Source organism: Aquarana catesbeiana, linkage group LG08 (genome assembly GCF_042186555.1).
Source record: "Aquarana catesbeiana isolate 2022-GZ linkage group LG08, ASM4218655v1, whole genome shotgun sequence".
Lineage (NCBI taxonomy): Eukaryota > Metazoa > Chordata > Amphibia > Anura > Ranidae > Aquarana > Aquarana catesbeiana.
Genome location: NC_133331.1, coordinates 306,582,554 through 306,598,155, shown reverse-complemented (window position 1 = coordinate 306,598,155; position 15,602 = coordinate 306,582,554). Strand labels below are relative to the sequence as shown.

At 45.2% G+C, this 15,602-nt stretch overlaps 2 protein-coding genes across 5 annotated transcripts in view; both read right to left on the bottom strand.

The window, feature by feature from the left end:
• The window catches only part of LOC141105079 (uncharacterized), a 222,784-nt gene that overhangs the window by 194,685 nt on the left and 12,497 nt on the right, over positions 1-15,602 (bottom strand). The gene's annotated exons all lie outside the window — the stretch shown is intronic.
• Positions 5,536-14,374, bottom strand: LOC141105121 (uncharacterized). 3 transcript variants are annotated; one of them, XM_073594992.1, is made up of 6 exons: positions 14,271-14,374; positions 10,389-10,524; positions 9,707-9,941; positions 9,502-9,590; positions 9,303-9,417; positions 5,536-8,017 (listed from the first exon to the last, which is right to left on the bottom strand). In XM_073594992.1, the coding sequence occupies exons 2-6, from the start codon at positions 10,464-10,466 to the stop codon at positions 6,906-6,908; spliced, it is 1,629 nt and encodes a 542-aa protein (XP_073451093.1). In that variant the 5' UTR covers positions 10,467-10,524; positions 14,271-14,374; the 3' UTR covers positions 5,536-6,905. The 3 variants fall into 3 exon arrangements, with proteins under 3 accessions (XP_073451093.1, XP_073451095.1, XP_073451094.1); XM_073594994.1 differs by having other exon boundaries at positions 5,536-8,014; XM_073594993.1 differs by lacking the exon at positions 14,271-14,374 and adding an exon at positions 14,068-14,219.

The window sequence follows — 15,602 nt, the reverse complement described above, 5'->3', positions numbered from 1 at the left end:
ACAAGTCCGGCGCACAAAAGTCCACGCATGCTCGGAATCAAGTACAAGCCGGAAGAGCTCGGTCTTGTAAAACTATCGTTTGCGATGGAGACATGACGTACGTCTTGTACGTAACCACGTTCGTAATTGTTGGCCAACATTTGTGTGACCGTGTGTATGCAAGACAAGTTGGAGCCAACAACCTTCGAACAAAATTCCACGATTTTGTTGTTGGAAAGTCCGATCGTGTGTACGGGGCATTAGTCACTTAGATCATAATTCCATGAATTTTATTTTAAAAAATTGGATCCATTTATAGAGAGCCATCCGTTGGTGTTTGATAAGTGAGACGGAAGGGGAGCTCAGATGGTCCAGTTCCACAAGTGTCTCAGCTGATGTTCCAAGGCAACGTGGAGCCACTACGTAGAATGTTCCAATTGTTGTCTTCTTGGTGATCCTTCTAGAAGTCACAGTTACAGTATATCTTCAATAATTACCTTTATTAGAGATATGGAGGATATCCTTATTAGTGGCCAGTGTCATGTGATCAATCTCAGACCAGCCGCTCCGGGGATACCATGACTCAGAAGAACGTAAAGAGAGGAGAGAGAGCCCCGAACTCACCAAACACCAGGGAAAGGGATAAAGGAGGCATAATGTAGTGTGGTCATTGACAGAAGGAAAGAGAGACAAAGCAAAAGGATCTCTTCCTGCTGGTGATTCCTCCAGTGATATAAAGATCTATATAGAGGAATCAGGACCTCCTTCCTCCTGCTGGTGACCCCTCTAGTGATATCAAGATCTACCCTGTTTCCCCGAAAATAAGACCTAGCGTGATTGTCGGTGATGGCTGCAATATAAGCCCTTGTTAAAGTCCTTGTAGGTCTTATTTTCAGGGTAGGGATTATTTTCGGGGAGACAGGGTAGGGCTTATTTGGGGGGGTAGGGCTTATATTGCAGCCAACACCGACAATCACGCTAGGTCTTATTTTCGGGGAAACAGGGTATATAGAGGACTCAGGACCTCCTTCCTCCTGGTGATCAAACTAGTGATATAAAGATCTATATAGAGGAATCAGGACCTCTTTCCTCCTGCTGATGATCCCTCTAGTGATAAAAAGATCTACAGTATCTCACAAAAGTGACTACACCCCTCACATTTTTGTAAATATTTTCTTCTATCTTTTCATGTGACAACACTGAAGAAATAACTCTTTGCTACAATGTAAAGTAGTGAGTGTAAAGCTTGTATAACAGTGTAAATTTTCTGTCCCCTCAAAATAACTCAACACACAGTCATTAATGTCTAAACCGCAGGCAACAAAAGTCAGTACACCCCTAAGTGAAAATGTCCAAATTGGGGCCCAATTAGCCATTTTCCCTCCCTGGTGTGTCATGTGACTCATTAGTGTTACAAGGTCTCAGGTGTGAATTGGGAGCAGGTGTGTTAAATTTGGTGTTATCGCTCTCACTCTCTCATACTGGTCACTGGAAGCTCAACATGGCACCTCCATGGCAAAGAACTCTCTGAGGATCAGAAAAAAAAATATGTTGCTCTACATCAGTGGTTCTCAACTCCAGTCCTCAGGACCCACCAACAGGCCAGATTTTAAGTATTACCTTGGGGAGATGCAGACAAGAATACTGCAATCACTGAGCAGTAAATGAAATCACCTGTGATGTATTTTAGTTATCTTGCAAACCTGGCCTGTTAGTGGGTCCTGAGGACCGGAGTTGAGAACCACTGCTCTACATAAAGATGGCCTAGGCTATAAGAAGATTGCCAAGACCCTGAAACTGAGCTGCAGCACGGTGGCCAAGACAATACAGAAGTTTAACAGGACAGGTTCCACTCAGAACAGACCTCACCATGGTCCACCAAAGAAGTTGAGTGCACGTGCTCAGCGTCATATCCAGAGGTTGTCTTTGGGAAATAGACATATGCAATGGTGACCCTAGGGGGGGGGCCAGAGGGGGCCCTGACCCCCCCAACATTATGATGTGCCCCACCATGTGCCCCCCCCCCCCCCCCCCCAAAAAAAAAAATTTTTTTTTTTTTTTACAAAAAATCAATGTCTAAGAGGGAGAGAGTCCCCAGTCAGCTCCTGCGGGTGATTCCTCCCCCCTCCCCTGCTCGCTGACACTACATAATGCGAGCGTTCACACAACCACGGCCGCCTGATCTGCTCCTTCACCTGCATCCTCATTGACAGGGAGAAGAGCGAGTTGCAGGAAGGACTCCACCAGGACTTTCAGTTACTGAAAAAACAGACTGATTTCTCCCGTCCTTAGAACAGGAGGACCAGCCTGTAATTTCCAAGAGATGCCAGACCAGAGCTGTCAATAGCAGGGGCAGGACAGCAAGAGGAGGCTGGGGAACCCCACAGTGGCAGAACACCAGGGCCCGGAGGCAAGACAACCTTTGCAACCCTGATAGTTCTCCCACTGCTTTGGATCCTTATATTTTCTTGATATGCTGGTGACATATATCTCTTGTTTTCTGCCACCCTGGGGGACCCCAATACAGTAGGAAAGGAGCTCACTGCAGAACATGTGAAAGGGCCCATTGTGGGGTCGTAGTAAAGGGCCCCAGGATATATATATATATATATATATATATATATATATATATATATATATATATACGGTTCATTTTGCTGCGATACTGTTAGAAACATAGGAAAAATGCGCTACTTTACAGGCAGACTAAAGGGACGTCCAGGCATGATATTTAAAGGAATATTTCATTTTTATTGTTTCACTTTAAGCATTATTAAAATCACTGCTCCTGAAAAAAACTGTCGTTTTTAAAACTTCTTTTTGCATTGATACTTGATATTTTCCCTGGGGCAGGACCCGGGTCCCCAAACACTTTTTTTGGCAATAACTTGCATATAAGCCTTGAAAATGAGCAATTTTGATTTTTCATGTTCGTGTCCCATAAACCCGGGGTGTTCCGCTCATCCCTAACTGTGACATACCAAAGCAGAGAATGATCCACTCCCTGTGAAGACTGGGTCACAGGGCAGTATTCCAACATAACCACTCCAAACACACCTGCAAGACAACCACTGCCTTGCTAAAGAAGCTGAGGGTAAAGGTGATGGACTGGCCAAGCATGTCTCCAGACCTAAACCCTATTGAGTATCAGTGGGACATCCTCAAACGGACGGTGGAGGAGCGCAAGGTCTCTAACATCCACCAGCTCCGTGATGTCATCATGGAGGAGGGGAAGAGGACTCCAGTGGCAACCTGTGAAGCTCTGGTGACCTCCATGCCCAAGGAGGGTTAAGGCAGTGCTGGAAAATAATGGTGGCCACACAAAATATTGACACTTTGGGCCCAATTTGGACATTTTCACTTAGGGGTGTACTCACTTTTGTTGCCAGAGGTTTAGACATTAATGGCTGTGTGTTGAGTTATTTTGAGGGGACAGCAAATTTACACTGTTATACAAGCTGTACACTCACTACTTTACATTGTAGCAAAGTGTCATTTCTTCAGTGTTGTCACATGAAAAGATAGAAGAAAATATTTACAAAAATGTGAGGGGTGTACTCACTTTTGTGAGATACTGTATATAGAGGAATCGGGACCTCCTTCCTCCTGCTGGTGATCCCTCTAGTGATATAAACATCTATATAGAGGAATCGGGACCTCCTTCCTCCTGCTTGTGATGGCTTTAGTGATATAAAGATCTATATAGAGGAATCTGGACCTCCTTCCTCCTGCTGGTGGTCCCTCTAGTGATGTCCTACACAGACACCCTGGGCTCAGATCATGGGGGACAGTTCAGACACCCTAAACACACCCTTAAGGACAGTTCAAACACCTTACACACACCATGGAGGGTAGTCCCGACACCTTACACACACCATAGAGGATGGACCTGACACTCTAAGCATACCATGAGGGACAATCCCGGTATTCCACATACACCATGGGGGACAATTCCAACACTCCATAAGGGACAGTCCCAACACCCTACACACATTATGGGGAATAGTCCTGATGTCCTACACACACCACAGGGGGCAGTCCAAGCACTCTAAACGCAGCATGAAGGACAGTCCATGCACCCTACACACACCATGGGGGACAAGCCTGATACTCTGCACACACTGTGAGGATAGTTCTGACACCTCACACTCACAGGAAGATACAGTCCCGACACACTAAACACTCCATGCATGACAGTCCAAACACCCTGCACACACATGAGGGACAGTCCTGACACAAACATACCATGTACGACAGCCTGGCACCATACATACACCATGGGTGACAGTCCCAACACTCTTCACATTCCATAGAGGACAGTCCCACCACCCTACACACACTATAAAGAATAGCCCTGATGTCCTACACACACCCCAGGGGGCAGTCTTGACATTCTGCACACACCAGGAAGGACATTCCCAGTACTCTGCACACACCATGGGGGGGGGGCAGCCTAGACATCCAACACTGCACTTACTATGGGGGCCAGTTCTGCCACCTCACACACACCAGAAAGGACCGTCCTGCCACCCTACACACTTTATGAGGGACAGTCCCAACATCCTATGAGAAGGTTCTCACCCATTAACTTGGAAGGAAATTAAAAGGAATCGTTACATTTCAAATCAGTTCTGACTGAGGAACACCTAAATGCCCGAACTCAATATTAGAGTTATGGAGGCAGAATTCCTGGAAGACCTCAACCCTTTGATAACCAGGGGTGGTTGATGCTTGAATGCTCAGAAGAAATTTAGTACTGCCAGTATCTAAACTAATTTGCCATTTTAAAAAAATTCTATAATTTGGTAAGGACTTGAAGGTGATCATGTGATGGTTCCCAGTCACTATTCAAGACCACAGATTTCCTAGACCAGTGGTCTCCAAACTGCGGCCTGGGGGCCAAATGCGGCCCTTTGCTTGCTTTTATCTGGCCCTTGGGGCACTATTTCCATTCACTGATACAAAATAGGGAGCAATGGGGCATAATTCCACCCCCCAACCCCCCCTTCCCCCACTGATCCCATTGAAGGGGCACAATTTCTCCCAACGACACCAATAATGAGGCAAAATTCCTTCCAATGACACCAATGATAGCGCACAATTTCTCCCAATGACACCAACAATAAGGCCCAATGACACAAATGAAAAGGACACAATCCCAAAGGACACCAAGTATGGGGCATAAGTCCTCCCACTGACACCAAAGATGGGGCATTTTTTTTTCCCACTGACATTGGAACCTTTTCTACTCCTAATTGCCATAGTCTACCTCCCCCCAAACAGTCTGAAGGACAGTAAACTGGCCCTTTGTTTAGAAAGTTTGGAAACCTCTGTCATATACAGTGCCATCTGAAAACTGGGACTTACACCTGTGCATACCCTTAGCTATGTAATGAGGAGCAAAGATTAATATTCTCTCTGCACGGGGAGGCGCCCCTGAAAATGTTACTCTACAGACTGCAGATGAGAAGCGATTCAAGAACTTTGGTGTGCATCGCTCGGAGATGCTCCAGGCCTTGGGATCATTAGGATAATAATAAAGGATTAAACCACTAGTTCTGTAGTTTACCAAAATGTATTTATTAAAATTTAATGTATTTATATGTTGAACCAACACATTCCACAGTCCCCACGTAGGGATAGTGGAAGCACAGTCTTTGCCCCAGAGGAGCTTGCAATGTAAGGTCCCCACCGTGGTAATACTGACACACATGGACAGTAGGACCAAAAATGGACCAAACCATTTGACCTAGAGGCCTCACAAAAACACGGGACTAACCTGTGCAAGGCCCTGGTGGAAGCTGCTCCCAGGGCCCCAGTGCATGCAAAAGGCAAGATCTCAGACTGCTAAGCCATCACACTGCTTTGGCTCTATAGACATTCCTGATATCCCAGAATCCCCCGGACAAGGCATTACTGTGCAGTAAAGTCACTTGATACAATACCCGAGCTCTACTGCTTTATAAAGTAGTCTGCAGCTGAAGACCAGTGCAATGACAAATGCTAGCCGGCAACTCGGTGTACTCCAAAGTTCAAGTCTTTATTGGCTACATGTCAAATAGATAGTATAAACTTCGAACGCGTTTCGTCCCTAGCCACGTACATGTACCTGACTGGCTTCAAGTGGTTATACTGGTGTTAGGGCTGCAGCTGTAGGGCATAACCCCTGTATTTTTTATTATTTTACAGCAGGTAATGCTTTTTCATCTAAAAAGGGATCCTAGTGGCTGATTAGTCGCTGGATTGCTCTTACAGGCGGTAAGGGAGGGGACCCCCCTTCCCTCCTGCCACCCATTGCCGCTCTTCTGGGCTCTCCCCATTGATCGGGGAACCCAGTATCTGGTCTGGGAGTGCCGCCAGGATATTATTTTATTCTCTAGGGTTTCTGCTAATATATATATATATATATATATATATATATATATATATATATATATATATATATATAATGTTTGGGGGCTCTAAGTAATTTTCTAGCAAAAACAATGCAGATTTTTACTTGTAAAACAAAAAGTGTCAGAATAGGCCTGGTCTTCAAGCGGCTAGTGGCCTTACTCATATGAGTAAGGCCACTAGGGCCGAAACGCGTTAGTAATTTCTACTATGTATTTTACATTTACCCAATAAAGACTTGAACTTTGGAGTACACAGAGTTGCCGGATAACATTCGTCGTCACTGTGGTGTAACAGAGCCGAGGTCACATCACCACCAGTAGCTTACATAAACTTAGCCCATTTTTGGGGTTTTCTTTGGACCCTGACCTACAGCAGTGTCTGCAATGGAGGATAGGGTTTACAGACCACCTCCTAGCAGCTGAAGGTCAGTCTCCTATTGTTTTTATTTTACAGGTTGCTTTGTGAATTGTGTTTTGGCCAGGAGTTGTCTTCTTTGGATGAAACACCCTACAAATAAAGTTTTCCCTTTTTCAGTGAGTGTGAGTTCTCTGATGGTTGAGAAGGTTGGCCTTCTGTGCAAAGGTTTTGCCACAGGTCGTGCACGGGAAAGGTTTGACGTCTCTGTGAATCCTCTGGTGGATGGTGAGGTCAGATCGGTGCTTGAAGCACTTCCCGCACTCCGGGCAGGGGTAAGGCCTCAGGCCTGAGTGGATCCTGAGATGCCGGACCAGGTCTGACTTGAACCGGAAACACTTGCCGCATTCGGAGCATGGGAAAGGTTTCTCGCCCGTGTGAATCTTGCGGTGCTCGGCGAGGTGGGACTTGTGGCGGAAATACTTCCCGCACTCGGGACAAGGAAAGGGCTTTTCCTGGGAGTGAAAGCGCTGGTGCGCCACGAGGATGGACTTCCGGGAGAAAGATTTGCCGCACTCGGTGCAAGGGAAAGGGCGCTCGCCCGTGTGAGTCCTTAGGTGCTTGGTGAGGATGGACTTCTGGCTGAAGCACTTCCCGCAGTAGTCGCAGGGAAATGGCCTTTCGCCATTGTGGACTCTGTGGTGCTGATTAAGGACTGATTTCTGGGCAAAGCATTTGCCACACTCTGAGCAGGTAAAAGGCCGCTCCCCGGTGTGGGTTCGACGGTGGCGGACAAGGTCCGACTTGTGGGAGAAGCTCCTCCAGCACTCAGAGCAAGGAAAGGGACGCTCAATGGTATGAATCTTCTGGTGCTCCTCCAGGTCTGGTTTCTGGGCGAAGCGCTTGCCACACTCTGGACAAGCAAAGGGCCTCTCTATCAGGGTAATCTGCTGAGTCGGCTTTACACTTTTATCAGAGTCACAATGTTGAAGGCCTTTGTTCCAACCCAATGACCTGCTGAGAGAAGACTCCCTGGGGTGAGAGGGATCCTGGGATATTTCTTCTTTGTGATGGACATCTGAGGTGATGGTGTTTGATATAACAGGGGAAGGTTCTTCTTCAGGTTTTGAGGAATCTGATAATCTATTCATACTGTGAAGTCCCTGATGTAGATTTGTGGTAAAGTGGTTTTCTTCTGAAGACTCTTGTGTGACTTCATCTTCTGTCTTACACTCTGAAGATAAGAAGGGCCGTGCTTCAGAGCGGTTCTCCATGTTAACTCCATCTGCTGGAAAAAGAAAAAAGACCAACTGCTATTTGAAAAGAGAAGAAGACCAACTGTCATTTGGGAAGAGAAGAACAACTGTCATTTGGGAAGAGAAGAAGACCAGCTGTCATTTGGGAAGAAAAGAAGACCAACTGTTTTTTGGGAAGAGAAGATGACCAACTGTCAATGGGGAAAAGAAGATGATCAACTGTCAATAGGGAAGAGAAGAAGACCAACTGTCTTTTGCTGCTAGAAAAAATTGGTGACATTAAAACATCGTACTCAGAAAGTTCTCAGGGACTGGTAAATTGTGGTGTTTGGACCCCTTACCATTTGGTTTTACTCTTGTACAGGCGTGATTAAGTCCAAAACAGCTATAGAGAGGAGTCTACACTGGCACTGTAGGACAAGTTGGGAGTTCAATCACTAGATTACACTAAAAGTCTTATTTCACGCAACAAGTTGGTGACCTGTGGATGAACTTGAGGACCTTGGAGCTTCACAAGAAAGACCAAGATACTCTTTTTGACCACTCTTAATGAATGATCCCATAAACTTGACTTTTGGAACCTTGTTGGAGCCCATGTTGAACTACAACCAGTAAATTTGCGTTAACTGTGCGCATATAAAATATCAGGAAAAATCTGTTAAGTTGGTAAAGCCTACAAAAGAATATAATTTTGGCATTAAGATGGGGAGATGTTCTACTTATGATGAGGACTCATCTGCAAGACAACATTTGTCATTGCCACTTATGTAGCTATGATAGATGCCACCTGGTCATTAGGTCAGATGTCAGCAATTTGGGCACTGAGGTTGAACTTCTGTTACCAATACCATTATCTTATCAGAAGATGATAACTTCAGTTATATGTGTGTGAATACTGGAAGCGTGCAAGAAGGCAAGAGATTCCAGAGAGTGTTTTTGAGTTGTAAGTGAATGCAGATAATACATTTGGCCTTCTAAGGTTGTGACAGGTAAAAGAAATTCAGAGGTGAAGGACTCCATCAGAGGTTTTTCTGAGATGGACAAGACTCAAGAATGGCAAAATCATCAGCACACGTCACTGACTAAACAAGAAGGATGTATACATTTTATCACCAATGAAGGACTTTGGGGACCTATACTCGGTTCTAATGTATGGAATTAATCAATTCATGCAACAGGTGGCACACCATGAAAAGTTGTAAGGGCAACAAACTCCCCAACAAGACTTCAAATGTTTAAAATGAAAGATGAATGAGCAGCTGGGTATTGTTGTGAAGATGAAACAAGACGAATCGTAAAGTCACATTCATTGCTCACCTGTGCCAATCTCCAAAGGAATGTCCTCAGCCTTACATGGTTTATAGACCACCGAATGGGCCTCTTTTTCTTCCTCCTCTATATCTTCTACTTTAATATCAAGAAGAAGTTCACTCTAAGATGACAAATTTTAACAGCAATGAATTGTGACCTACAGCATACAGGAACTCCAAGTTTGACAAGCTGGTGTTCCACCTACCTGAGGGATGGTGTGATCTTCCCGTGTAGAATCCTGAGAATACAGAGAACGGGGACATCTCTCTGGTGGATTCACAGTACTGGATCCATCTGTAGGAAACACACACACTGACTGAATACATTGTTTCTATGTGTTTATCAGATGATGGGGGATCTAAGTGGACCCTCCATACTGCTCTCTCCTTTACAATAAAGTCTCCTCTTACCCGGTGATGGAAAGGTTTGGCAATTTTCAGTCTTCACAGCCTTATGGAGGTCTTTACCATCTTCTAAATATCCCCAACGCTCTCTTTTCAGCAGCTCAATAATCCTGTTGGTGAGTTCTAGAATCTTTAGCTCCTTATTCTTTTCAGCTGTGTGATCCATGGTGGAGTTTTGTCCTCCCGACAAATATTTTACACGTGTAACACATTCGCCTGACTTTTTCATAATCATATAATCCTAAAAAAATCAAGAAAGAAGGGAACATATAAATATGGTTACCCATACCATATGACCTCTCCGGAATATGTGACCTCCCCACCCAACCCAGGATCCGCCTCACCTCTCAGAAATATGTCACCCCTCCGCCCGACCCAACCCAGAATCCTCCTCATCTCCCCAGTCAGGACTGTGTTTTATTATTAGAGATAAGAGTGATGTCATGTGACCTCCCAGAATCCTCCTCACCTCTCGGGTCAGGTCTTTGTTTTATTAACAGGGATAAGAGTGATGTCATGTGACCTCCCAGAATCCTCCTCACCTCTCCGGTCAGGTTTGTGTTTTATTAATAGAGATAAGAGTGATGTCATGTGACCTCCCAGAATCCATCTCACCTCTCCGGTCAGGTCTGTGTTTTATTAATAGGGATAAGAGTGATGTCATGTGACCTCCCAGAATCCTCCTCACCTCTCCAGACAGCAGGTAGATGATCTCCAGTGTGAGGTTTAATATCTTTTCTGTCACATAACTCCGGTTGTTGTCCATCTCGAGGACTTGGAGTGTGGTGTCCAGTCAAGGTGGGAGTCTTGTGCCCCGCTGCCTCCTGGGTACATATACAGTAAATGTTACAAATTAAAAAATGTTTTTGCATCTCTCTGTGAAGTTTTGCTCCTGTTGGGCATTTTTTACCCCTCTAATTTTCTGGGCAGATAAGGTGGGGCAATGACCTCAATAAAGAAATGGACAGCAATAACCATTTGATTTTAGAAAATTGGGGAAGTGTGAGAATCTCGTCAGATCTGTGTCAGAGGGATATCCCCTCACGTCCTGTCCCAGTGGCCAGTTCTGAACCAATCTGCAGATTCGTGGGACAGCAAATCTGGGATGAGCTCCATAGAAGTTCCTTCTCAACATCAGATTATTATTGCATAGTCATAATGAGTGAAAACTGCCTACAACGGTCTAATTGGACAATGGACGGTCACGGGACATCTTTCAGAGAGAATGGGCGATAAGAGCACATATAAGTGGACCATTCTATTTCCTAATGCAGGAAATAATTAATTCTAGATGGTCACAAAAAGGTTCCATGGTGTTGCAAGAACCTTTACAAGAGCTCTTCTGATGGTGGACACACTCACCACGACTGTAGTAGTAACCCATTACATATGATGGGGACAAGTCTAGGTCATGCATGGTCAGGATGATTTCCCTCTCTGTCTTTCGGAGAGGGTGATAGGCAATAAGTAGCTGGAACGTGCAAAGGAGTGGCCTGTCCTTTTCCCCACAGCAGCAAATGGAATGACTTCTAGATGACCACAGAGAGGTTCCAAGGTGTTAGAGGGACCTCCGCAAGAGGTGGAAATGCTTACCACAGCTGGAGTAGTGACCCATCACAGATGATTAAGACAAGTCTAGGTCATGCGTTGTCAGGATGAGTTCCCTCTCTTTTGGAGAAGGGGACGTGCAATAAGAACCTAGAACATGCAGAGGAGTGGTCTGTCCCGCTCCCCAAAGCAGCAAAAGGAATAAGTTCTAGATGACCGCAGAGAGGCTCCAAGGTGTTGGTAGAACCTCTGCAAGAACTCTTATACTGGAAGAGCTCACCACAACTGGAGTAGTAACCAGTCAAAAAAGATTGGGACAGGTCTAGGTCATGTGTGGTCAGCATGATTTCCCTCTCCATCTTTTGGAGAGGGAGGTAAACAATAAGAACCTGGTATGTACAGGGGAGTGGTCTTTCCTGTTCCCCAAAAAGCAAAAGGAATAACTTCTAGATGACCACAGAGAGGTTCCAAGGTGTTGGAAGAACCTCTGCAAGAGCTCGTTTACTGGAAGAGCTCACCATAGCTGGAGTAGTAACCCATTACACATGATTGGGACAAGTCTAGGTCATGCATAGTTAGGATGATCTCCCTCTCTGTCTTTCAGAGTGGGTGATGGCCAATAAGAAGCTGGTACATACAGATGAATGGTCTCTCCCTTTCCGCAAAGCAAGTAAAGGAATGCCTTCTAGATGACCACAGAGAGGTTCCAATGTGTTGGAGGAGCCTCTGCAAGAGGTGGAAATGCTTACTACAGCTGGAGTAGTGACCGGTCACAGATGATGAAGACAGATCTAGATCATGTGTGGTCAGGTTTCCCTCATATTTTATTCCCCACCGACTTTTTAAAGCACTACAGTGCCTTGCAAAAGTATTCACCCCCCTTGGCTTTTTACCTTATTTGTTACATTACAGCCTTAAGTTCAATGTTTTTATAATCTGAATTATATGTGATGGATCAGAACACAATAGTCTAAGTTGGTGAAGTAAAATTAGAAAAATATATACATAAAACAATTTTTTTAGAAATAAAAAAAATGATAATTGGCATGTGCGTATGTATTCACCCCCTTTGTTATGAAGCCCATAAAAAGCTCTGGTGCAACCAATTACCTTCAGAAGTCACATAATTAGTGAAATGATGTCCACCTGTGTGCAATCTAAGTGTCACATGATCTGTCATTACATATACACACACCTTTTTGAAAGGCCCCAGAGGCTGCAACACCTAATCAAGAGGCACCACTAACCAAACACTGCCATGAAGACCAAGGAACTCTCCAAACAAGTAAGGGACAATGTTGTTTAGGAAGTACAAGTCAGGTTTAGGTTATAAAAAAAATATCCAAATCTTTGATGATCCCTAGGAGCACCATCAAATCTATCATAACCAAATGGAAAGAACATGGCACAACAGCAAACCTGCCAAGAGACGTCCGCACACCAAAACTCCTGGACCAGGCAAGGAGGGCATTAATCAGAGGCAGCACAGAGACCTAAGGCAACCCTGGAGGAGCTGCAGAGTTCCACAGCAGAGACTGGAGTATCTGTACATAGGATGACAATATGCCGTACGCTCCTTAGAGTTGGGGCAGAGTGGCCAGAAAAAAGCCATTACTTTCATCAAAAAACAAAATAGCACATTTTGAGTTTGCGAAAAGGCATGTGGGAGACTCCCAAAATGTATGGAGGAAGGTGCTCTGGTCTGATGAGACTAAAATTGAACTTTTTGGCCATCAAAGAAAATGCTGTGTCTGGCGCAAACCCAACACATCACATCACCCAAAGAATACCATCCCCACTGTGAAACATGGTGGTGGCAGCATCATGCTGTGGGTATGTTTTTCAGCAGTGGCACTGGGAAACTGGTCAGAGTTGAGGGAAAGATGGATGGTGCTAAATACAGGGATATTCTTGAGCAAAACCCATACCACTCTGTGCGTGATTTGAGGCTAGGACGGAGGTTCACCTTCCAGCAGGACAATGACCCCCAAACACACTGCTAAAGCAACACTTGAGGGGAAACATGTAAATGTTTTTGGAATGGCCTAGTCAAAGCCCAGACCTCAATCCAATAAAAAATCTGTGGTCATACTTAAAAGATTGCTGTTCACAAGCACAAACCATCCAACTTGAAGGAGCTGGAGCAGTTTTTGCAGGGAGGAATGGGCAAAATCCCAGTGGTAAGATGTGGCAAGCTCATAGAGCAGGGTTTCTCAACCAGGATTCCGTGGAACCCTAGGGTTCCTCCATTGGTTCATAGGGGTTCCTCGAGCAATGACCAATTTTTGCCTCTCAGATAACTTCCCAGCTACACCAGTGATCGTTTTAGCTACCTTTGGAGGGGGGGGGGGATTCTTCCAGAAGACCACAGATGTAAGAAGCACACTTCCACTGACCATCACACCAATGTATCATGAGTTGTAGATATAGACACTTTTAACAGGGGTTCCCCGAGACCGAAAGGTTATTTCAAGGGTTCCTCCATGTTGAGAAAGTCTGTCATGGAGACTTATCCAAAGCGAATTGGAGCTGTGATAGCCGCAAAAGGTGGCTCTACAAAGTATTGACTTTAGGGGGGTGAATAGTTATGCACATTGACTTTTTCTGTTATTTTGTCCTATTTGTGGTTTGCTTCACAATAAAAGAAACCTACATCTTCAAAGTTGTGGGCATGTTCTGTAAATTTAAATGACGCAAATCCTCAAACAATCCATGTTAATTCCAGGTTGCGAGGCAACAAAACACGAAAAATGCCAAGCGGGGGGGGGGGGGGGGCCTGGGTGTGAATACTTTTGCAAGGCACTGGATTTATTACGCACCCTCTAAACCGCGTCCACTAAAAAGAGGGGACCATCGAAAAAAAAAAAACGTTGCCGCTGTGCTCCAATCCAGAAACTTCCAGAAGGAAACAATGTCAAAATGTGACCGTAGAAAAGAATGGCGCTAGACGTCACAGGGGGGAGGGGGGAGACGGAGAACGGCGTGCAGGATAGGGATGAGGCTCACGCCTCTGGATACATACCTCTCTCCCTCTCGGTGATCCGGGCTTTGTTTGATGACACAGTGACATTCAGAGGGAGGGTGGGAGGAGGAGCAAAGGATTCTGGGAAGTGTAGTTTAGCAGGGGGTGGGGGAGGGCAGCATGGCTCCTGGTGTTACAATGTATCTACACAAGGTTGTCCTCTTCTGATGTTTAGGAAGTCCTTTTCTGATGTTTAGGAAGTCCTCACATTTTATGCACAAAGATCTCTCTATTTCTATAACAGTCACATCCCAACTACTTATCTACACTTGGCTTGTCCGGTGTTCTACAAATCGTTTTAACTTCACCTTCTCCGATGACAGATCGATTGTTTATCGGTTTATTATCAATAGGATTGTCTTATAGATCAGTGGTTCTCAACCTCAGTCCTCACGTACCCCCCAACAAGCCATGTTTAAAGGTTTTCCTTTATCTTGCACAGGTGCTTTAAATCAGAATCAATGGCTTGGTCATTTGGACAGCTATTTTATCTAAGAGAAATTCCCAAAACATGGCCTGTTGGGGGGATACTTGAGGACCGAGGTTGAGAACCGCTGTTATAGAGCGCTGACGTAGTCTGAGGCGTAGTACAAAGCACAGAATCTGCAACAGGGAAAATAAATAGACCTGTAGGAACATAAATGATTGATGGTGGAAAAAGACTGAGCGATCCATCCCTTTGATGTTAAAATGCGTGTTCTTGTGTTTGATTTTTTTTTTTTGGTCTGGCTGACAGCAGGGATAGTGAGAACCCATCATGATGGACACAGTAAGGGATGGTGAGAACCCATCATGATGGACACAGCAGGGATGGTGAGAAGAACCCATCATGATGGACACAGTAGGGATGGTGAGAACCCATCATGATGGACACAGCAGGGATGGTGAGAAGAACCCATCACGATGGACACAGCAGGGGTGGTGGGAACCCATCATGATGGACACAGCAGGGATGGTGGGAACCCATCATGATGGACACAGTAGGGATGGTGGGAACCCATCATGATGGACACAGTAGGGATGGTGGGAACCCATCATGATGGACACAGCAGGGATGGTGGGAACCCTTCATGATGGACACAGTAGGGATGGTGGGAACCCATCATGGTGGACACTCATTATCTGGACACCAGGATGGTATGAATCTCTCATAAAGAGGAGAGCATCGATGGTGGGAACCCCTTTATAATGGGGACAGCAGGGATGGTGGGAACCCCTCATGATGGACACAGGAAGGATGGTAGGAACCCCTTATTATGTGGACAGCAGGGATGGTGGGAATCTCTCATAATGAGAACAGGGATGGTGGGGAACTCCTCATAACAGACAGAA

Coding starts and splice junctions, on each gene's coding strand:
- LOC141105121 (XM_073594992.1), bottom strand. CDS start 10,466: ATGGACAACAACCGGAGTTATGTGACAGAAAAGATATTAAACCTCACA. Junction 9,418..9,501: donor AAGATCACACCATCCCTCAG/GTAGGTGGAACA, acceptor TTGTCATCTTAG/AGTGAACTTCTTCTTGATAT. Junction 8,018..9,302: donor TCCTTTGGAGATTGGCACAG/GTGAGCAATGAA, acceptor TTCTTTTTCCAG/CAGATGGAGTTAACATGGAG.